At 46.3% G+C, this 24726-nt stretch overlaps 1 protein-coding gene across 9 annotated transcripts in view; it reads left to right on the forward strand.

Moving 5' to 3' along the window:
* LOC128351531 (calcium-activated potassium channel subunit beta-2) overlaps window positions 1-24726 on the forward strand; it is a 504933-nt gene that overhangs the window by 359481 nt on the left and 120726 nt on the right. The window contains exon 1 of one of the 9 annotated variants that reach the window (XM_053311137.1): window positions 284-1466. The exons of 7 other annotated variants lie outside the window; for them this stretch is intronic. Coding sequence is in view for 1 of the 2 variants with exons in the window: in XM_053311134.1 (XP_053167109.1) it covers window positions 4395-4486 (92 nt within the window). In the remaining variant the exon portion in view is untranslated. Of the gene's footprint in view, window positions 1-283; window positions 1467-4367; window positions 4487-24726 lie in introns of those variants that run through there. One more of the 9 variants, XM_053311134.1, reaches the window with a different exon arrangement.

The raw sequence follows: 24726 nt of genomic DNA on the forward strand, positions 1-24726 counted from the left end.
AATAACAGAGCAGAAAATGGGTGTTTCCCTAAAACACCCTCTTCATTCAACAAATGCACAGCATGAAGCCTTGTTGGATATAGGTAGAATGTACTTAGGTGACTGTTCTTCATTCTCACTGTACCTTATCTTTAAATTGAGCCAGCTTGTGTGTGTGTGTGTGTGTGTGTGTGTGTGTGTGTGTGTGTGTGTGTGTGTAACACGAATCGTTGGAGAGGAACTGCTAGTTACCAAGGAGACTCCCTGATGAATCAGAGAGACGGACTGGTATAAGATATAGACATACTGTATCTTCTTAATTCATGAGACTATAACATTTTAAATGAGGAGAAATCGGGGAAGAAATACGAGCCGAGTCTGAGAGACATGCTTCCCTCCCAGCACCACGGACAGCTCCGATACTGCTTTACCACAGAAAGGAATTAGCAAGTGGAATTGGAGGAGAGATTTAGAAGAACTGAGGGAGGATTCTTCGGGAGCACTATTTGATTCAGGAGAGAATAAAATGCAAATACCATCCAAGGACAAAGTATTCCAGATGGAGGTGACAGGGGGAAAGCTGAAAAGCCCTTGTTTCCACCCAGGAGTGAAGAACAAGAGAGAGAGTCCACTGAGCCCTGGAGAAGCTTCTGTCTGTTAGTTTTGCAGCCACCTTGGTGCTTCTGAGAATAAAGACTGTGTTGTTTCTTCTTGCATCTTGATATGCCTGCCTCGACAGAGACTGGACAAAGCACTGAGACATTTCCGTCCTTGCCAAAATAAGTGCTAATTTGGTTTCAGTATCGGGAGTTCTCATTAGCCTTTCAGAGGATGGCGATTGCTGTTTGAGATCCTGGCAGTGTGCCTTCCCCCTGGTGCCATTACTTCTGTGCAGTTTCTCCAAGTGGCAGGTGAAGTGCCGAATTTGGCAAAAGAGGCGGGAAAAAGGGACTTGGCTTCTCCACAGAACGAACCCCGACATTTCCTGCCTGCCAAAGGGAGTGACCACCATGCCCATGAAACATGTGAACAGCTCAGTCAGCTGAAGAGATGTAAACACAGCAGAAGACAAGTGGAGTTTTCCAGGATGTGGCAATAACTGGGAGCTTCGTCAAACAAAGTTTGACTGAGAGAAGCTCTGCTTGTATAGACTTTCTGGTATTGATGGAGTTTCTCCTCCATCCCAATGGATTGGTGTTGCTCCTTTTAAGAACATTCTTGAACATTTTTTAATTCCTGCTTTGCCATTTTTTCCTCTTGGTTTAGAAACAAATCTTTCCAGAAAGCAGCTTTGGAATGGTGAGAAAAGCACCCCATTCTAACAACTGAAAGCAAAGACTTATGAACATCTCCCACATGCAAATAGCTTGGTTTCTCCCCAACGGTGGAAACTACAGAACTATGTAGGTTAAAAGAGGGGGCAACCTATCTCTGTCAGATCCAATTTAAATCTCCATATTGGGAACAACTGGACCACTGTTGCTAAGGTAACTTGATCAATTCAATATTGTCTAATATGGCAGGATGAACTGACATGTGTGATCAAAGTCATATAGAAGAGAAAGGTTGCATACCACAACTGTGTCTAGGAACTGAGTGTTATTAAACCATTTTGAGATTTCTTTGTTAGGTATGATTTGGGAAGAAATATTTCTAGGGTGGGGAAAATTGGTAGGAAAGGTAACCAGCTTGTTAGTCAAGGATTCAGATGAGGGGCTTTTTAAGGGACAACTAATTTCAAGTGCTCTTTTATGACATAAATTATACTCTCTCATGGCAAAAATGAAATTAGCTGCACATAGCATTTACGATCCGAAGCGAAAGGCTAACAAGATTAAAGTAATAATGTTTCAGTGATGGGTATTAAGGTTTATTGTCAGTAAAATAAAAAGGATCTGATTCTTTCACTAGAATACATCTGGATCTAAAAATCTGGGAAAGGTGAATCCTCCCAAAAGGTTGAAATTAGAGAGAGTTGAGCACAGCATCTGAATACTAAAGAGCTGTGAGGAAAAGGTGAAACCCTGACTGTTTACTATGGGATAAATGCAAGAAAATTCCAAGCTGGAGCTGAAAAATGATCACTAATTCCCTGTCAGCCTTTAAAAAAAAAACCTTTGATATATTGTCTAAGTCTGGAGAGAGACTGGAGATCAGTGTAGGATGTTACAGTTCATTATCTAAGGCACTTCTCAGGAGCCTTCTGGTTAAGGGGACATGAACTGAGAATGAAGAAGAGGCAAATAGATTTCCAACTTCAAGAATATCCTGTATGGGCTGCCAAAGTTCTGTATAGACTTTTATCATATTTATGATGGATGATGCTGTATGTGGAATATATACGTACATGCTGCCATGTCATACTCATTTAGTACTCGCAGTGCTGTGATGTGATGAGATGAGATAAGCAGCAGCACCCAACTAAGCAGGTTTACTTTTAAGTAAAGTCTACAGAATTCAGTGGGACTTACAGCCTCATCTAATGCATTTTCACTCCGAAGTGAGCAATTAGAATTTACTCCCTTGCAAGCAAGCTTAGGGTCATCGCTTTGAGTAGCATGCAGACCTCTATGGGCATATCTGCTTGTATACTTTAATTTAATTTTGCAATGACTTTGCTTTTTTGTTCTGAACCTCTTGCCCTGGTGAGTGGTTATTTGGTCAACAAAAGTTGGCAAGAAATGCCATTGTGCTTTGGTTGTGATTATTTCCCTGCTTTGAGGATACTGAAACATTTCAGGGGCCCATGGTTGATTTGACAGGGGAAATAACCGGAAATCTGGAAGACTTTCATGATTTGCTCGAAGGTCACCTAGAGAGGCAGAGAACTTGGTTTCAGATGAGGCATTGCAGTCTGGTTTGGACTAAATAACTGAAAAACCCATTTCTTCTTGTGACCTTTGCTAAGTTTACCATGGTCTCTAAGCCATGGTGGAAGTTAGAGATATTTGCATATCAAGCAGACAAGTGCTTAGATGTTGCTGTGTATATGTCTGCAGCGGGGTTAATAAACATATTAAGCTATCTTATATTGAATTGGAGTCTGATTATAAGACCACTGGTCTGTCTGGCCTAATATCTAATACTCCAATTGGGAGCAACTTCCAAGGGTCACAGGCAGAAGTCTTTCCCAACACTTGTTACCTGACCCTTTTTACTTGAGATGACAGGGAATGAACTTGGGACTTCCTGTATGCAAAGCATGTACCATACCACGGAGCTACAGCCCTTTCTGTAAAATGTATGCGTGGCTATTCCTGTAAAGAAAACACGTCTCTCATTCAATGCACTTCTTGACAACTGTGAGCCAGCAGGGAAATATATCCATCTTTAGAAGATGGTTCTTTCTTTAGTGAGAGCTGTACTTGTGGTGGCAAGCATGAATCATCCCCATTGCTAAGCAGGGTCTGCCCTGGTTTTGCATTTGAATGGGAGACTACATGTCTGAGCACTGGAAGATCTTCTGCTTTGGGGATGGGGCCTCTCTGGGAAGAGCATCTGCATGCTTTTATGCAGAAGGTTCCAAGTTCCCTCCCTGGCATCTCCAAATAGGGCTGAGAGAGATTCCTGCCTGTAATCTTGGAGATGCTGCTACCAGTCTGTGTAGACAATACTGAGCTAGATGGACCAATGGTCTGACTCCATATAAGGCAGCTTCCTATGTTCCTAATCCATGTGTACATATACTGACCACATTTTCTGTCCAGTTCAGGCATCTAATGAAGTAGTTTATTGCCTACAAAATTTCTCCACCACAATTCATCAGTTAGTCTTTATGGTAGCACATAACGAACTATGTGTATTATACTGATTCTGGGAATAATTCTCCTCCTTTATTCCAGCCTAAGTGTGACACAATAAAGAACATTTGAGTTATAGGAAACAAACAGTCAATTCCTTTTATATATGCTTTATATTACTACTGAACTTTGCGAAGACTGGTTTCTTTCCGCTGTATGTTGAGTCTCCTTTCATGCCCGTTCGGCAGTTCTGGAAACTTTATTAAGAAGCCATCCAGATAAATTTCCCAGTCTGCAAATAGGAATTAATTGTCATCTCTGCTGCTTGTTCCAGTAGCAATGACCTAGCAATGAAAGGGGAAAGACTTGTAAAGCTGGAGATTCATCCAGTTTAGTTCCAGCAGCCATTGAAGGTTGTGTTTGGCAAAAGACCCAAATTGGAAATCTTCTTAAAACCAATCAAGAGGCAAGGTCATCCCGTGAGCTGTGAGGCTGCTGCATGCTGCGCTCCTTTCCTGAAGAATGACACATGGGTTTAGGTTCACTCATTTGAAAGGCAGCATGATCAGCTTCTAGGATAGAGGAGAGAGATGCCCATTTTAGAAGAGCCTTTCCTGAGTGATACGGGTGTTACTTCAATGGATTCTGGTGTTAGCCTCTTCCAGCCTTGCCCCGATGCCAGAATATATTACACCAGGAGAAGCCATACCCAAGGAAAAGGGGAAATCACCAAGAAGACCTAATTTGCCTGACCCTTCCAAACACTGGTAAATCTCTTTCTTTCTCTGTCCCTCCATGCTTCTGTACATGACTTGTTTTAGAAGTCTCCTTAAAACTTGGCATCAAATTTCAGGACCACGGAGAGTGTCTGCTTCGCTGTGTTGTAGATGGGATATTTTTATAAGTGATGTTTTTAATTTGGAAAGTGTGGCTAGAAGAAGGGAGCCAGTTTTAGATACTGAATGTAAATTCTAGCTCTACATTGAAATGTCAGAAATGGGAAAGGACAAGCAACAGACTGAAGCATCACTTATAGAAATGGCCTGCAACTTTTTAGATGCTGCTGATTCTTTAATTAGAGGGGTGTGTTCTTTAGATAAGCTGTATGCAGTGCCGAGAGGATTTTTTAAAAATTAAGTAGTTTCCCAGTGTGGACACTTGACTCTTGAGATGGTGGGGAGGTGGTAGTGAGAAGAATGTGGCGGGCAGATGCTCCCTTTTGGATAGTTAGGACATCATTTACACACCTAAGAACTTAGAGAAGTTGTGGTGAAAGGCAGAGGAGAAGAGAATATTGAATTCCAGTGTCAATGGATAGTGTGCTGGCCCTGAAGAATGTAATACTAAACATGCAACTGAAAAGTACCTTAACTTGCCATGGAAATAATGCCCTTGGTGTTGAAAGCCCTTACTTCTAATCCTAGAACTGTTGAAACTAGTTAAGGCTATTCAGTGGTGAAGGAATGTTGCTCTGCATGACTATGCGTGTTCAAGGGTGCTCTCATCTTTATACTCCAACCACTCTGGGACTGGAAGCAGGTTCAGAAGCTGGGCTTTGAGGAGTCTCAGTTCAAACTGAGCTTTGGTTGCAGTACAGGATGGCATGGGATCATTCGCATCTGTATGATGGGACTTGTGCCGACATTATGGTTTCCTTGGTGGAGAGATACAATTCTAGAAGTACCACCATTTTAACATGTACACAACTCATGGATGCGGCATCTACATATTATGTGGTATGTACAGTGTGTTGCGGCAGAGAGTGCTGGATGGTTCCAGAGAAGTCTAGGTTTAAATCTCTGTGCAAATATCATTTAAATGACCCATTACTTGATAACTTATCACTCAGTTCTATTAGCTGAACTTCTGGATTGCAAAATCCTTGTATTTGAGTTGAAGCCGGATGCTATGAAAGTTCTTATGTTTTTGATATTGGATGGCCATTTCATACATGCAAGGAAACCCTCGCTGTAAGCATCAAGTGATGAACATTCAGGCATATGAACTTATCTTTGTTTCAGTGGATTCCCACCCCCCACCAATGTCCCTCATTTTAATAGCTTCCATGGCTTATTTTAGGGAGCAGTGCTTGGGTCTCCCAGAATCACATGCCTGTGTCCAATCTCTAAATACCACAGAGTGCGAACTAAGTTAGTATGTGGCTAAAAGAGTGGCCTATGAACACAGAGTCATAGAAGTTTAGAGTTGGAAGGGACCTTGGGGGTCTTCTAGCCCAACCCCCTGCTCAGTGCAAGAAATGAACCAGAAATTCAGTTCTTGCCTCTTTCGTGAATTCACCTTGTAGCCTTAAGCAAACTGCCATCTATCAGCCTCAGCCCTTTCCCCCTTATCTGCAAGTGGAGGACGCGAATAATATGGATCTACCTTAAAGGGCTGTTGCAAGGATCACTGAGATCATGTGGAATACTATGAATTGTCTAAAGCACTATCAAAATGTCAAGTACTCTTATGGCATAGGGCCTGAGCTGAAGTCCACACTGGAGACCTCTCCTCCACACCCCTGTCTTCATGAGAAAGAAAGAGCAGCATGACCAACACAGGTCCCTTGGGTGGGAGCTACATGCTACTTTAGGGCCACTTCGCATGTGGCAATTAACCTGAGTTGGCACCATCAGCCATCAAGACTTATGCTTGGCCGTTGGCACAAAATGCATATCTGCTTAAGACCAATCAAGAGGCATACTTATGCAAGGATCTGCAAGGATCACATACCAGTGGCCAGCTACTTTGCTGAAGAAGGAGGGACAGCAAGGCTCCTTTCGCTGATCCATTTGTATTTTAAATTTATCTTTTGAGTCTCTCTGAGTTTTTCTGTTGGAAAAGACAAGCATGCATTTGCAAACACACATATAATATTCCTGCTTTTGTTGGGGAGCAGGGATTGGCTGTTGCAGATTCCTGTTGAGTGCACAAACAGTGAGCCCTTTCTCACGATCCATGAGAAGAGCTTGGTGGGTGGGTGGGGAGGAAGGTTCAGCTGGGTGTGCAGATTGCACGCCCAGATGATCCTCCATTGCACCAGGCAGTGTGGAGGGTCAGGGCCAGGACACATCATCCCTGCCCCTGGAAGTCCCATGATGCACTGTGTGAGTGCTAGGTGCATTCTTGATATCCCCCCAGTGACGGGCAAGAGCCCCGCAGTGTCCCAGCATGCTGTCAGACAATTTAAAAAATGGGGCTAAAGGAACGCTCATTCACTTAACCCTGTTTAAGAGGCTGGCCTCTTTGGCAGGTTTGCTGCCAAAAGTTGCTGGGATCAGGCATAATCCCAGCAGTTCTTACAATCAGCCAAGGTTGATCTTGGCTTCCTTTGCCCAGTTTTGGCTGATCATAAGAACAGCTTCAGTGGCTGACACCCTAACAAAGCACCAGTGCAATGGTGCTTCTGAAAAGTCCAAACGGGGCTACACTGCTGGCTTAGCAGTGGGGCTGAATTTTGATGGCCTCCCCAGGAAGTAGCTGGTGCAGTGTTAGTCTGGTGCTATACCGAGATCTGCCTGTTGCACCAGTGCTCTGTTGGTCAGGATATCAGCCAGTGGCAACACAGGTTGGCTTCTATGTGATGTGTGAAAGGACCCTTAAGCTGCAGCAATCCTACACATTCTTGAGAGTGTTCTATTGGACTCTGTGGGACTAACTTCGGAATAAACATACATTGAATTGCACTGTTCAAGAACTTCTGAACTCCCAGATTGGTGCCAATATGTCAGTGGGAGACATTTGTGTCCTGGCATACCTTAAAAATCCAGAGGTCATTCACACAATCAAAAACTGTGTTCTACCCAGGTTTGGGAGCTGTGTGTGCTCCCCATTTTTTGTTGTGTGGAAGCAAGGTAGGAGGAAAACCTGGGTAGAAGTGATTATGTAGAAGCAAGGCAGAAGGAAAACCTGGGTTGCTTTTCCTCCTGCCTTGCTTCCACACAATCCCTTCTACCCAGGTTTTCCTCTTACCTTGCTTCCACACAACTGAAAATTGGGAGCACACACAGCTCTCATACCTGAGTAGAACACAGTTTTTGATTGTGTGGATAACCTCCCAGTGTCATCTAGCAATCCTTTGTGAGTATGGGGGTTGTGATGTGTATACTTTTCTTCTGACCTATAATGGCTTCAGAGTTGCCTCGAAAGGAAGAATCAAGAGGTTCCATTTCAGAAGGGGAAGGTTTTATTGGGAGAGGCAAGGTTCAGTAAGTCAGAGTTGCCAGAAGGCGTAGACTCATGGGGTATTAAGGGGTAAATACTCGTGGGGTACTAAGGGGTATACTCGTGGGTCAAATGGGCCGTAAGCCAGAATTTGGCTTTTTAAAAGCCAAATCTGGCCACCTAGGTCCACATTCCCACTCTAAGGTACCTTTAAGATTATGTGATGGTGTGGAGTCAAAGAGATAGTTAGAGAGAAGTTGAATTTAAGAAAGAGGTAACAAACTGGGAAGGGAGGATAATACAGAGTGGTTTATGCAGGGAATCTGTCCTGCTTCTCTATACTTTGTAAACATGCAACTTAAAACAAAAAAATGTGCAAATTGCAATATTGTACAACCTATTTCCTTAAAGTAGGTTTCCCTTTTTTATTATTATCTATCTATCTATCTATCTATCTATCTATCTATCTATCTATTTATTTACACCTACTTTTGCTCCTGCTACAACTGTTTTCCACTATCCCTTTAGCTCTTTTCTTTTGATTGGTCCAGTTGTATCTAATACAATCAATAATAGGCAAATAAGCCCAGGAATAAAGAGTCCTGATGCCAGAAAGCTATGATATATGCTTCCCACCAAGTGCTGAATATCCAAAGTTGACTGACAGCTATGCTAACAAAGAGCCAGGTCTCACAACTGGGAAGCCCAGGTTTGCGGAGCGCTCGCTCCACAAACCCGGGCTTTGGGGAAGGCTACAGAAGTGGGCTAGCCGCTTGTAAGTCACCGGGCTCACCTGCGAGCCTGGTGGTTTACACGATCAGCAAAAATTGGGCTAGGCTCTTCTAGCCCAATTCTTTCTGATCATGAGAATAGCCCCAAAGTATCCTTATCTTGCAATTGATCATATTGGATTCTGCTTTGGGTGTCCATTGGTTGTCCTGATGCTGCCCACAGCATGCTGTTCAGAACCATTGTGCTCCAAGCTATATATCCCAGGTGAAGAGCCAGAGGGCAAGAGCCCTTTGGTTCTCTTGCCCTTTTTTCATGAGCTGGAGGCTTCATGTATTACCTGGAAGGGAGGGGGATAGAAAGGCCTCAAGCTGGAGTCCAGGTGGAAGCACTCTTCCCAGCCCACAACAACTGCTCCTCAGCCTTGTAAACATGTAAATTGGAAGTATTGTAAATTTTGTCCTCTTGAAATTTTGTTAAAATGAGCTACAGGGGTTCTGATCCCTAGGCTGTCATGAAAAGAGATTCAACACTGCCATTCACAGTGTGTGGAGATCATCTCTATAGAAATTAGGAAGGATTCATCTCTCTCAGTTCTCGGATAGATGGTGAAACTCTCCCTATTCTGGAAGACTTTTAATTCTGCTGCTGAAACAGTGTTATTGTCTGCAACATTAACTGTTGCTTCCCCTGCTAACTTCCCCCGCTAACTGAGCAAAGAGGCACCTTTCTAAAATGGTGGTTTTCTGTTTTGAGCAGGGGGAGAGCTACTGGCCCTATCCATCCCCAGCACAACATCCCTCCAGTGGCTGTTGCTGGTGTCCATCTTATGTTTCTTTCTGGATTGTGAGCCTTTTGGGGAGAGGGAGCCATCTTTATTTATTTTTATTTCTCTGTGTAAACCACTTTGGAAACTTTTGTTGAAAAGTGGAATGTAGGTAGTAGTAGTAGTAGTAGCAGTAGTAGTAAGTAATACCCATTTTTAATATGTGGATATGTTTCATCATTTTTATTCTTATATATGTGCTGTAAGCCACTAAGATATCTTTTATTTAAAAGCAGGGTATTGAATGAATGAATGATTTATTTATTTATTACATTTATATCCCCCTCTTCCTCTGAGGAGCTCTGAGGAGTACATGCTTATTTTTATCCTCACATCAACCCTGTGAGGTAGGCTAGGCTGAGAGATACATGACTGGCCCAGAGTCACCCAGTGGGGCTATTCTTACGATCACAAAAATCGGGCTAGGAAAATCCTAGCCCGATTTTTGTGATCGTTAGAAGCACCGGGCTCGCAGCCGAGCCCGGTGGTTCGGGAGCGGCTAACCCACTCCTGTAGCCCACCTCTTAGCCCGGGTTTGCGGAGCGAGCGTTCCACAAACCCGGCCTACTGCTCGTGAGTAGCCGCAGTGCGGCTCCGCACTGCAGCTACTTGTGAGTAGACCCCCGGCCGGGAGGCTTAAAAGCAGCCTTCTGGCTCAGGGGTCTCCCCAGTATGCCCTGCGCACTCGCACAGGGCATACTGGAGCTTCTGGGGGCCGCATAGCCCCTGGAAGCTCCCCAGCCCCCGCCGGCTCTGGCTCAGGGCCGGCCATCGTGTGGGCGGCCGATCCGGCCGCCCAGGGCTCCCTCCCCGCTCATGAGCAGGGAGAGAGGGCTTAGCCCGCTCTTCCCGCTCACCAAAAATAAAACCGGGTCTCACGGATCGTGAGACCCAGCTCAGTGAGTTTCGTGGTTGAATGGGGATTTGAACTCAGGTCTTCCCTGTCCTAGTCCAACACTCTAACCACTATGCTCTGCTGGCAGCAGCAAGTAAGCTAACCCAACATTAATCCATATTAGTGGATTTCTGTTTCTCAGCCTAACCCACCCATATGGTTGTTATGAGGATATAATGGTGAGGGAACTTTATGCCCCACCCTGAACAACTTTAAGGAAGGGCAGGAGAGAAATGCAATTTAAAAGAAACACACAGCTTCGGGTAGTTTGGCCAAAGGTCAGGGATGTTGGGCATTGTAGTCCAAAACAGCAAGTTACCCAAATGTGAAAACACATATTTGGACCAGTGTTCACACAGGTGCATACACTTTTTTTTTTTTTAAAGAGTTGTAAAATATTGTCCCTCCCTTACGAAATGCGACCTTTTCTCCTGTCACTCTCCATTGGAATAGTGTGACTTTATCTAGCACCTTTCTGGGGGCTGCCAGGGTCATGGTGCCCCTTAGCTCGTTCAGATCCTTTAAAAATGCATTTCACACATTTCTGCTGCGCAGTTGCAAGCACTGAAAATGAGTCAAGGACCGTGAGCCACTCTTGGCGCCCCCGACTCTTTCCCCCTCACATCGGATGGGCCAGTGGGGTAGACCCGGGTGGTGTCGCTGCCATGCTGCCTGCTGTGAACTTCAAGGCTTGCTAAGTAGAATGCCCTTCCCTGTTACGGTGGTGCTTTTGACTGGAAGCTCATCCGAAGCAGCAGCATTGCTGTCGGTATAATGACGATTATTGTAGCGTCAAGATGCATTTTCATGGAGATCTCTCTGGAGCTCAAGGGAAAACGAGTGTCAAAATATATCCCCCGAGTTCAGGTTGAACTGATGAAAGAGATAGTGGGGAAGATTTAGTAGCTGTTTCTCGAGGACAACATCTGATAAGCAGCAGACGGAGCTAACACACAGTGGCTTAGAGTGCAGCTAAGAAGTCTCGCATTCAAGCCTGACTTCAGCCACCAGCCCAGGAGGGGAGTTTGGGCAAGCAGCTACTTCACAGTCTGAGCTCCCCACAGGGGTGGCATGTCCATGACGCAAGGTGAGGCGATGGCCCAAGGCATCCCACCTTCCACTGCTCAGGCCTCACCTCACCTGCCTGCCACTTGGGAGAGCCCGTTAGCCTGCTCTCCCCACAGAGGATGAAGAAGCAGCCCAGGGCGGCCGAGTCGGCCACTCACATGACTGCCAGCTCCGTCACGGAGCCAGCGGGGGCTGCAGGGATCGGGGGCCACGCGGCCCCCATAAGTTCCAGGATGCCCTGCGCAAGTGCGCGGGGCATTCTGGAGAGACCCCCAAGCCCGGGAGGCTGCTTGCAGCCTCCAGGTCGAGGTCTACTTGTGTGTCACCGCACGCCGCGGCAACACACGAGCAAAAAGAGGAGGTTAACAGAGTGCTCGCTCCATTAACCTAGTCTTAGAGGAGGGGTATTTAGGGTGGTTAGCTGCCGGGAGCCACACAGGTCCCATTGCAGCAATCGCCCCAGAGTGGGCTAGGCTCCTTTAGCCCACTTTTGGGTGACCGTAAGAATCGCCTCAGTGTGTGTAAAAACATGTATAAACACCGCTGTGAGGCAGCTGACAGCCTCAAGCTGAGGCATGACCAAGCATTGCCTCATCATCACATCTGGAGAGAAAAAGCTGAGCCGATGACTGGGCCCTTGCCCAATCCGAGACCTCTATTTGGAGAAGAGGTGGGGAAACGAGAACAGAAAAGTCTTACCAGGGGAGGTCTTTGTGAGGGGCCGGATCCAGGAATGACAGAAGCTCAACTTCTTGAGAGACCTGTGCCAGCCGTCAGCATGTATTTAAACATGCTGGTCAATAAGGGGCAGGGCTGCAAGATCCCAAGAAAGTGGAGGTCTCTCTGGTCCGTCTCACAAGAGTGTCCAAGAGAGGCAAGGAAGTGGCAGGCTGACAGGGAGACAGGGGTCAGGAAGGAGCTAGAGCTTGCTCGGTCCCTTCTACTCCCTTTGTTCACCATTGGCCTTTGGAGACATCTCGATGTTAAGTAAAAATGTGTCCCCAAAAAAGTTTGTTGTCCATAAATTCTTTTTAGGATCTAAACTGCCTTGAGGACATGAGTTGAAGCAGTATAGAAATCCATAAAATTAAAATAATAACTAGCTAAATAAATTATTTCTCCCCAAACTGTCTGTAAAAAAAACATTTTTAGAGTTTAGCAATGTTGTCATTTGCTGTTGGAGATGGAGTGCTGAAATGATGGACATGTGGAGCTTTTAGGACCTAGGGGAAGTCCAAAATAAATCCCCAGCCAACTTCCAGCTCTCAAAATGGCATCAGGGTTGTGGGGGAAGCTTTGTTGTATTCAGCCTAGTACTCCTTTATGTTTATGAAAAACAACTTTCTTTAAGGAGCTCTTGCCAAGCACAGCAAGGCTAAGAAAGAGTGATGTGCTCCTGATTTTTTCCTTCTTGTGTTCTAGAGCAGGGGTTCCCAACCATGAGTCCCCAGATGTTGTTGGACTACAACTCCCATCATCTGCAGACACAATGGCCAAAGGCATATGCAAACTGTTTCCCCCTTGAGAACCACTACTAACACAGCTAAAATTAGATCCGAGTTATGAGACTTCTCATACATAGAATCCAGGGCCTCCATCCAAGATATGAGATCATAGTCCTATTCACACAGTCAGCCCTTTCTCATGATCGGGTGAGAGGGCTAGTTGGCAGGCAGTGGGGAAGGCTGCGGAAGTTCGCCTTCCCCGCAGATGATTCTGCGTCTGGGTCTAGACATGCGGAGCACACGCCCAGATGTTCCGCTGCTGCCCCAGGCAGCAAGAAGGAGTTGGGGCCTGGATGTGTTGTCCTGGCCCCCAGAAATCCCACAATGGACTGTGCAAGTTTGTGGTGCATTGTGGGGATCCCTCAGTGATAGGCAGGTGTCCGTCACTAGGGTGTGCACGAACCAGTTCGGCAATCTATTCACAGACCACCGAGTGCCGGGGGTTGCTTTAAGCAGTGGGAAAGATACCCTTACCTCCTCCACAGCGTTTCCCCCTTCAGCACTGCTTCCAAAACTGCTGTCATGGGGTGACTGTATACCCTCTTGTGCTCCTGGTCAGCATCATTCCAGAAGTGGAGGGATGCACGTGCGCACGGACACCCGCAACTTCCAGTATGATGCTGACCAGGGTGGCAAGAGGGTATCCAACACCTCCCCTTCACCTGGGTGTGCACAGAACCAGTTCCGTGCACATCCCTACCTGTCACTGTTTCAGTGCCAGCTGAAAGCTTCCAGCACTGACACATGATCAATGAACAGGGTTAAGGGAGTGCTCGCTACCTTAACTTCATTGATTGGTTGATTGAATTTATATACCACCTAATATAGAAATCTCTAGGTGGTGTACAGAATTAAAACAATATAAAATATAAAACATTTAAAATTCATAAAAAAGATAAAAATCATAATATATTTTTAAAAAACATTAAAATTTAAAAATTTGGTCTCTGTTGAAGGCCTGGGAAAATAGGTACTTCTTCAGGGTCCTCCTAAAAACAAAGAGAGAAGGAGATGCTCTTATTTCCGCAGAGAGCAGAGCTCATCTTTTTAGAGGAGTCCATCTTCTTAGCCGGGTTTGCCACCGAGGCACCGCCTGGAGCTGGTCGGCTCCCGGAGGTTCCCATGGGCAGCCAAGCCCGGGCTTAGCTGCCCTAGCCCAGTCTTGGCTGTTTGTGAGATTAGACTCAGTGGGGCTATTCACACGATCAGCAAAAATCGGGCTAGCCTCCGCTAGCCCGATTTTTGCTGATTGTGAGAAGCACTGGGCTTGGCCCAGTGGTTCTAGAGCGGGTAACCCACTCAAGTACCGCTCCACAAACCCAGGCTATCTGATTGTGAGTAGACCCCCAGAGGGGAGGCGAAAAGCCGCCTCTCGGCTCCAGGGGTCTCCCCAGTATACTCTGCGCGCTCGCAGGGCATACTCGCCCCACCCCCATACTCGCAGGGCACACTAGGTCTCCCCAGCCTCCGCCGGCTCCGTCATGGAGCCGGCAATCATGTGGGAAGCCAATCCGGCTGCCCAGGGCTCCCTCCCCGCGCACTCGGAAAAACTGGTATATTCAGCATTCATACAACATGTGTACACAGATACAGTCATTCACACATTATGAGGTCATTCACACAATCAAAAGCTGTGTTCTGCCCGGGTTTGGGAGCTGTTTTGCTCCCAATTTTCAGTTGCGTGGAAGCAAGGTAAGCGGGAAACCTGGGTAGAAGGGATTGTGTGGAAGCAAGGTAGGAGGAGAAGCAACCCAGGTTTTCCTCCTACCTCGCTTCCACACAACTGAAAATGGGGAGCACAGACAGCTTCCAAACCTGGGTAGAACACAGTTTTTGATTGTGTGGATGGCATCTATATTGAACTCAGGTATAGCTGTACACTTCCAACCTGTACCCTGCATTTGAGGCTGCTGTATCCAGGTTCAGGTTTACAACAGTCGTTCACATAAAAACGTGTATGAGTGTACAGACATCCGTACACTTGTACATAATATCTGAATGATGTTCTTGTCTTATGCAAATGTATGCAGATCTGCAAGGTGGCTCAGTGCAGTATTAACTTCACCATCATGATTGCAGTCCCCAGAGTATCCAATAAGTATCAAGCAAAAGATGAATGGATGAATATGCTATAATGGGGTGTGTGTGTGGGGGGGGTTGCGTTTCCCATCCTTTGGACCCCAGATGTTGTGGACTACAGCTCCCTTTAGCCATTGTGGCTGGGGATGATGGGAGTTGTAGTCCAAGAACATCTGGGGACCCGCAATTGAGAACTCCTCTATATAGAGACATACTTTTAAACTCTTGCACGTGACAACACCTTTAGTACAGGTGTCTGCTTTGATTCACTCATGGCATCCAAACAGAGAAGAAGAGCCTGTCATTTTGACCGTCTTCTCGAGAGCTAGACGGTCTGCAACTTCTGCCTCCGATAAACTGAGAGGCAATCAGTTTGCTTTGACGGTGCTTGGGGGAAGGAATGTGTTGCTGTACTGCCAGCGCTGGTATTAAAGGTCATCTAGTGCTTCTGTGAAGCATCCAGGGTTGGCCTACTGCCCTGCATCTCTATCCTTGCTGCTTTCTGAGCTGGCAGCCTGCTTGCCTGGTTGCAATCCTACATCCCTGATAATGTTGTCTTTCTGCTGTGGCTTGCTCCATATGGCTTATGAGCTGTAGCATTGCAGAGCTGGGCCGGATTCTTGAAGGTGGGGATAAAAACCACCCTATTTCCTGGAAAGACGAGCAAGAAAGCAGTGGAAGGCTATGAGACTATTCCTGTGCGGCTCCTGGGAGCCTTAAATGAGGTTAGCAGAGTGTGCACTCCACTAACCCCATTTTTTTGATCGTGAGTCACCATGGTGCGGCTCTGCACCACAGCAAATCACAAGGAGACCCCCGACCAGGAGGCTGCAACAAGCCTCCCAGCACGGGGATCTCCCCAGAATTCCATATGCACTTGCACGGGGCATGCTGGGACTTCTGGGGGACCCCAATCCCCACAGCCCCCACCAGTTATGTGATGGGATTGCTAGCCACCCAATCATCTGCAGAGAGAATGGGCTAAGCCTCTCTTGCAGAGCTTCAGCCCAGGTAGAACCTGAGCAACTGGTGTGAGGATCCTACCTAAGCTCCTGTTCAATTTTCCTGATTGCTGCCTTGGATTTTGACCCCTTACCTGGCTTTGAAAGCTGATCTTGCAGTAGTGAGCATGATTTGTCCCCTTTGCTAAGCAGAGTCCACCCTGGTTTGCATTTGGATAGGAAAACTACCTGTGAGTACAGTGCATGGGGCCATAGCTGAGTGGTAGAGCATCTGTTTTTGATGCAGAAGGTCCCAGGTTCAATCCCTGGCATCTTCAGGTAGGACTGGGAGAGACTCCTGCCTGAAACCTTGGCAAGCCATTGCCAGTCAGTGTAGACAATACTAAGCTAAGGCACTTCCTCTGTTCCTATGCTTCTCTGGTATTTTTTGTTGCTCTTGAACCTAACCCCTGTCTGTCTTGGATGACCCACCTGCCTCTGGCCCACTTGGACTGACAGCCAGCTTCCCTCAAATCCCGGAACATGCCTGCCTCAAGTCTGACCTCACTCTATATACTTCCCTGAGCTCCTTGGAGGCTGGATAAGATACAAATGTGATGATCATATCCATGTGTGTATAGGCATAAGAGTGACCCATGAAGTCACTGCATGCCTGGAACCATAACACAAGAAGTCCATCGGGGTGTGGTGCATTTTCCCAACCAAATTTTGCTTCCAGTAGTTCTTGGGATTTGTTCTGGGTCGTTCTGCTGCATTGCTCTCACTGCATGTATGCTCAGCTCTGTGCTGTCGTTTGCTGATGCTCCATCAAACCCTCAGGCAAGGTCTCCTCAATGACTTTAGATTCTCCCAATATTGCCTTGTTTCAGCCAAATTGTGTCATCCCATTGCATTGTCATTACTTACTGTAAATGCTGGCTTTCTACCAGATTTCTAGTTACAGACTTGGCACAATTAGATGCGGGGAGTTGGGTAGATTAACTGAAATACCTACAGCTCTGGCCTTCCGGACTGCTCCAGGCAGGCACTGATAAAAAGTAAGCAATTTATTTTGCTTCTGCACACCGTCTCCCAAGAACCTTGTTTGAGAGAGTGAGCCTGGATCTGCTCACTCAACAACTGTGCCATTCTAGTCCCAGGCACAATGACTCTCTCACAGTCCCTGCCTCTGCAAAACTGAAGCTTAACCCATTCCCTATCTTTGATGAGACTAGCACTCTGAAAAGCCCCTTTGAGCTGCTTCTCCAGCTTGGCCATGTGAGCCTTGACCTCTTTAAGGGATGCTCTGCCCCACAACTGCTGAATGTGTGCTTCTAAAGCTGTACCTTAAAGAGGCCTTAATACCTGCCATTCATTCTCCTTTGCTCCACGCTGCATTTCTTAGGTTTCCCTCATTCTAGCACGACATTTATTTTGGTTCTGCTATCAGGAGAGCAGCCTAACCAGCTGCCACAAAGGAGAGCCCAGGAAGTGGCACCTGGAGGTCAATGGGCCACCTGGAGAGCAGAGGCCGAGGTAGCAGTACGATGGCATGAAAAGTATTCAATCCTTCATTTATCAGCAATTTATAAAGCACCTAACATTGTCTAGGCACTACATCAATTAAAAGGAACTGGTACAAGTCTGGCCCATAGGCTCACAATCTAATCAATGGAGTGCAAAAGGAAAATGGGATGGGGAGTGAAGAGGGAAATAAGCACATGTAGGTACCAGTTACGGAAAGTGCATATTTTTTAACATGGTGGCAGTTCTGGGAAATACAAAGCTTTGCTTTCATACTTCTCCCTCTGATGTAGCCAGGCGGGATGCTACATAATGCCAGAATTATTTACTTGTTTCCCCTCTCCCCCATTTATTTCCCACCTTTCAACCACAACGTCCACAAAGTGGCTTATGACTGTAATCTTAAAACTGAAAGAGGCAAGTCTCACGATCAGTGAGACTCGCCTTTAGGGGGTTTGCAGAGAGAGCGGGCTTAGCCCACTCTCCCTGCAGACGATTGCCCACGGAGCCCTGGGTGGCCGGATCAGCCGCCCACACAACTGCTGGCTCCGTCACGGAGCCAGCGGGGGCTGCGGGAATCGGGGGCCATGTGGCCCCCAGAAGTTCCAGGATGCCCCATGTGAGTGTGCGGAGCATCCTGGAGAGACCCCCAGGGCCAGGAGGCTGGTTTCAGCCTCTCGCTGGGGGTCTCTTCGTGTGTTGCTGCGCACGGAGCCACCCCGCGGCAATACACGATCAGGAAGAAGAGGTTAACGGAGTGCTTGCTCCGTTAACCTCGGCTAAGGGGAGGGGGAATTCGGCAGGTTAGCTGCCAGGAGCTGCGCAGCTCCCATGATAGCACAATGGAAAATGTAAAGAAGAGGGCAACCAAGATGATCAGGAGCCTAGAGCACCTTGTTTATGAGGCAAGGCTACAACACCTGGGGCTTTTTAGTTTAGAAAAAAGATGACTGTGGGGAGAAATGATAGAGCTCTATAAAATCATGCATGGTGTGGAGAAAGTGGAGAGAGAGAAATTATTTTCCCTCTCAAACAACACTAGAACCAGGGGTCACTCCATGAAACTGATTGCCAGGAGGTCCAGGACCAACAAACGGAAGTACTTTTTCACACAACGCGTGATCCACTTGTGGAACTCTCTGCCATAGGATGTGGTGACAGCCAACAACCTGGATGGCTTTAAGAGGGGTTTGGATAACTTCATGGAGGAGAGGTCTATCAATGGCTACCAGTCAGAGGGCTGTGGGCCACCTCCAGTCTCAAAAGGCAGGATGGCTCTGAGAACCAGTTGCAGGGGAGTAATGACAGGAGAGAGGGCATGCCCTCAACTCCTGCCTGTGGCTTCCAGCAGCATCTGGTGTTGGGCTGTTCTTACGTTAGGCTCCCTTAGCCCGCTTTTTGGCAATCGTGAGAATCGCCTCAAAGAGTAAAATCCTAAAATGAGTTAAAACCATGTAAAACAATACTAATCAAACCCTCATAATCAAACAGTTCTAAGAATACTCTCAAGCCATTGCAGTTTTCTCTTGCAAGGGAAAAGCTTCCCATGCTTCTTGCAAACTACTGAGGCTTCATAGAGGGGAGAGTTTCACATGTTAGGTGCCACTCCCAGACAGTCTCTGCACCTAGCGGGTTCTTCCAGTCTAATCTAAGATAAGAAAGGCACCTGGTGCGGGGTCCCCCTTGTTCATTATAATGTATGGGGAGGCTCATGAAGCCAAAAAAACCCAGTTTTTCAAGTACTCCATGTCCAGGTCCACTCCAGGTCCAGGAGAGGAGACCTGGTCTTGTGGTAGCAAGCATGACTTGTCCCCATAGCTAAGCAGGGTCTGCCCTGGCTGCATATGAATGGGAGACTTGATGTGTGAGCACAGCAAGATATTCCCCTCAGGGAATGGAGCCGCTCTGGGAAGAGCAGAAGGTTTCAAGTTCCCTCCCTGGCTTCTCCAAGATAGGGCTGAGAGAGGTTCCTGCCTGCAACCTTGGAGAAGCCGCTGCCAGACTGTGAATACAATACTGAGCTAGATAGACCAATGGTCTGACTCAGTATATGGCAATTTCCTATGTTCCCTATGTTCCAGGCAATTCAGGATTTGAAAGTTTACAACCAGCACCTTGAATTTACATTGGGAAGAAACTGGCAACTAGTTTCACATCCCTTGACACTAGAGGAAACACCTAGCAGTCAGAGCCAGCCAGTAATCACACTGCCACATTTTTGGAACAATCACCTACGTTGCCTAGGAAGCTGTCTCATAACAAGTCAGACCATTGGTCCATCTAGCTCAGCCCTGGGGCAATAAGGGGATGATGCAATAACTAAGTGGCCACTGTGCAAAACAGGATGCTGGACTAGATGGGCCTTGGGCCTGATCCAGCAGGGCTGTTCTTATGTTCTTAAGTGGCAGAGCATCTGTTTTGCACAGAAGGTCCCATGTTCAACCCCTGGCACCTCCAGTTAGGAATGGGAAAGTCTCCTGTCTGGAGGAGAACCATTGCCAGTCAGTGTAAAAAAAACCAAGCTAGATAGAATAGTGGCTTGCCTCGGTAAAGGTCTGCTTCCTACACCAATACACTGCCAGTATGAGATGAGTATTTTCCATCCCTGTCTGGCGATGCCAGGCATTGAACCTGGGACTTTATCTGCATGCAAAGCAGATCCTCTTCCACTGAGCTACAGCCTTTCCCCAGCTGCAGTTTTCTCACTGTCAGCAAGGGCAAATAGAACGTGTCATGGTAATCCAGAAGTTTTAAGACACGTATGGCACTGGAAATTGTGAGGTGGCCCAAAGGATATCATGTTGGCTCAGCTGGGCAGGTCAATGTAACCATGCAGACATCAGCCACCTGTTCCCAAATGCTACACAGCAACATCATACAAAGTTGCTAGAGACTGGTGCTAGAGGCTGGTGGGCAACACTGCCTCTCTAGCCACCTTATGTGCCAGCCTTCATACACTCTCCTAATGGCACAGAAACCTTTGTTCTGTACTCTTTAATTACAGCGATTTCTTGCTACTTTCCTAGGAACGGTATCCTTAGGCAAGCCTATTAAAATCCTTATAGAATGTTCTTACACATCAGCATTTGACGATCATTAAACGCAGTTTAGCAACACAGAATGCTCTACAATCCTCATGTTTTGTCTTTAGCAATAGAATGAAGTGGCCAGCTCCACTTTGCCAATGTGATGTGTAGGGAGCAAGCGATAATTAGTGTGCAAACATATGGGCGATCTCTGCTTCCTGCTTCCTGGGCAGCTTTTTAAAAAACAGTCCAGGGCCGAGACGTAACATCTGTTTCTTGTTTCAGCTGCTGTGCAAGGGACAGCAAGTGGTAGGCAGAAGATGCTTGGGATGTTTTCATAGGACTTCTGTTGCCAGGGCAACAGCCTCCTTATGATCTGTGTGTTCTCCACATCTGACTCACTTGGGCATTGGCACTCTGAGCGTAGGGAATATGTCCGGCCTTGGGGAGTCACAGAGGACAGGCAATGGATAAAAATACACAGCACATGTAAAAATACACAGCACATGTAAAACAGACACACATCTTCCCTCCTGCCCCGACTGTGTTATATGCTATTGCCACCCTATGTGGGAATATAGTACAGTACTTTAAAGTACTATAAAAACTAACAAAATTGCATCTGGGGCCATACAATATACTAAATTTGTTAGGAATCTTCTTCCACTATAGAATTCAAAGTGGTCAATAGCTCAGAAATACAAATCGTTATGAAAAACAACATGATAAAATATTACAATACTAGCATCAGCAATCAGAACAGATCATTGATTCGTCTCCCCCAAATGCCTCTCTAAAATGTCATAGGAACATAGGAACATAGGAAACTGCCATATACTGAGTCAGACCATTGGTCTATCTAGCTCAGTATTGTCTTCACAGACTGGCAGCAGCTTCTACAAGGTTGCAGGCAGGAATCTCTCTCAGCCCTATCTTGGAGAAGCCAGAGAGGAAACTGGAAACCTTCTGCTCTTCCCAGAGCGGCTTCATCCTCTGAGAGGAATATCTTGCAGTGCTCACACATCAAGTCTCCCATTCATAAGCAACTAGGGCAGACCCTGCTTAGCTATGGGGACAAGTCATGCTTACTACCACAAGACCTGTAGATCGGCAATGAAAGGCATATAGTAACAGAGCCATGTGGGCCATTCTAGAGGGCATTTCAGAGAGTCGGTGCCACAGCCAAAAAGGCCCTGGCCTTTTCCCCACCTGCCAAACCTCAGTGACAGAGCATTCTTCTTAAGAATGGTTGTGGTTCTTTTCTAGCCTGTGTAGCTAGACATGGCCACTAGGTACAAAGCCAGAAAAGACCTCAATTTTTTTCTCTCGTAATGCCATGATTATGCATTCAGCAGGCCTTCCAATGTGCAAGTCACATCCTATCAACATGTCAATTTCTGAAATATTTTACTTTCCCTCGTCAAAGCTTCAAGAGTTGATGCAATTACAATGAATTTTCACCTAGATCTCCATATAGTCAGAGAGCAAGATGATGTTGCAGAATACACACTTTTCTAAAACTATTTGTGTTTGGTAGAAAGCAGGCTTTCAGAGTTGTGCAGCCCAATCCTGTGCACAGAACCATGGAACCTCTTATTCAGGCATTTCGGTAATCATGGATGTTGTACCCCAGTTTGGAAATCATCCCACCTTCCCACCCTGCTCACCACGCTTGTAGTATTTGTCTCTCTGATTCTCTCCCTAATTGCAAATCCTGAGCCATCATTCACAGAATCTCTCCCTGAGCACAGTTTTTATCTTTTCTGTAAAAATGCTATCCTCATGGTGCCTGGGGGCTAGGATTTCAAAGCACATTGATTGATTGATTGATTGATTGACTCCCAACAAGTCGGTGTCAACTCTTAGTGACCACATAGATTGCTCCCCAGGATGATCTGTCTTCAACTTGACCTTTAAGGTATCTCAGTGGTGCATTCATTGCTGTCATAAATCGAGTGAGTCCATCCACCTTGTTGCTGGTCATCCTCTTCTTCTCTTTCCTTCAACTTTTCCCACTTTGTGGACTTCTCAAGGGAGCTGGGTCTTCGCATAATGTGTCAAAAGTATGATAGTTTGAGCCTGGTCATTTGTGCCTCAAGTGAAAATCCTAGATTGTTTTGTTCTATGATCCATTTCTTTGTTTTCTTGGCTGTCCATGGTATCCTCAAAAGTTTTCTCCAGCACCAAAGTTCAAAAGCATTAATACTTTTTCTGTCCTGCTTCTTCAAGGTTCAACTTTCGCATCCATAGAGTGCCACGGGAAAAACCATTGTCCAAACTATTCTAATCTTTGTAGGGGTAGACACGTCATGGCATCTAAATATCCTTTCCAAGGCCCTCATTGCAACCCTACCAAGTTCTAGTCTGTGGCGTATTTCTTGACTGCTGGCTCCTTTATTGTTGCTGGTCAATCCTAAAAGGCAGATGCTATCCAGCACTTTAATGTCTTCATTATCAATCCTGAGGCTGGTTGCTGTACCTGTTGTCATTACTTTAGTCTTCTTTACATTTAGTTGTAGTTCCATTTTTTCACTGTGCTCCTCCAACCCCAGAGCTGCTGGGCGAGCCACAGGGCAAGCCACCACTCATCTGGGTGGGCAGTCCACCTGCCCAGGGTGTGTTAGCCGATCAGCTGTGGGAAAGGTAAGTTGAACCCTCCTTCCCCACAGACAACCCGTGTGCTCTTCTCACATCATGAGAAGATTTCTAACATTTGCTTCTCACTAGTGTTCTGGTATTTCAGCTATTCTTAAGACTTCTCAAAGATGACAGATAGTGGGGCTAATCTTACGAGTACAACAATCGGGCTAGGAAAATCCTAGCCCGATTTTTGTGATCGTAAGAACCATCAGGCTCACAGCCGAGCCCGGTGGTTCTGGAGCGGCTAACCCACTCCTGTAGCCCGCCCCTTAGCCCACATTTGCGGAGTGAGCGCTCTGCAAACCTGGGCTATCTGCTCGTGAGTAGCCGCGGTGCAGCTCCGCGTCGCAGCTACTCACGAGTAGACCTCCAGCTGGGAGGCTTAAAAGCAGCCTCCCGGCTCGGGGGTCTCCCCAGTATGCCCTGCATGTTCACACAGGGCATACTGGGGCTTCTGGGGGCCACGCAGCCCCCGAGCTCCCCAGCCCCCGCCGGCTCCGGCTCGGAGCTGGCCATCGTATGGGTGGCCGATCTGGCCGCCCAGGGCTCCTTGCCCACTCACAGCTAGGAACCGGGTCTCACTGATCGTGAGACCCGGTCCAGTGACTGAGATCACATCTGCAAGTTCCTTCAGTATCCCGAGATGTAATTCATCTGGCCCTGGAGGTTTATATTCATTTAAAGTAGCTCTCTTGCCATCTTGTTGCTAACTGGGCAAAGTTGTTGGTAACCCCTATTAACTGGGCAAAGAGGTGCCTTTTTAACGTGGTGATTCTCTTTATTTAGCAGGGGGATAGTAACTGGCCCTATCCACCATTACCTCCAGTGACTGTTGCTGGTGTCTGTCTTATGTTTCTTTCTAGATGGTGAACCCTTTGGGGACAGGGACCCATCTTAATTATTTATTTTTTCTCTATGTAAACCACTTGAGAACAATTTGTTGAAAAGTGGTATATAAATATTTCTTGTTGCCTATCTTGAGCCTGATTCATTCCTTTTCTTAATTAATGCAGTGGCAGACAGGGGACTGTGGAAGAACACAGATGCAAAATAGGAGTTCAGCAGTTCTGCCTTTCTCACTGTTGTCCATTACCATTGCACCAGCTTCTCCAGTCAATCAACCAACCACTTCCTTGACTTTTCTCTTGTTTTAGCCATAGCTGAACACTCCCCACCACCACTTTTTTAGCATCCCCCAGAAGGCACAGTTCATTCTGGGTTTTAGCCTTTCTGACACCATCCCCACAAATTCTAGTTACCCTTTTGTACTCTTCCTTGGTTATATGCCCCTCTTTCCATTTCTGATACATGACCTTTTTTACTTCTCAGCAAAACTTCTCTGTGTAGCCACACTGGGTTCTTTCTCACTGGAATTATTTGTGAGTTTGCCTTCAGTATCTTGCATATCAGAATATACCATCCCTCTTGAACTAATTTCTCCTTCAGGCTATCTAACTATGGGATCCTAGTGATTTTTCTCTAATAAATAAATGAATATCCAGATTCTTGAGTGATAATCCTGAGGTTCCCTGTGAACAAACGGAATTAATAATAATAATAATAATAATAATAATAATAATAATAATAATAATAATATTTAATAATAATAA

The sequence above is a fragment of the Hemicordylus capensis genome, chromosome 3 (assembly GCF_027244095.1).
Source record: "Hemicordylus capensis ecotype Gifberg chromosome 3, rHemCap1.1.pri, whole genome shotgun sequence".
NCBI lineage: Eukaryota > Metazoa > Chordata > Lepidosauria > Squamata > Cordylidae > Hemicordylus > Hemicordylus capensis.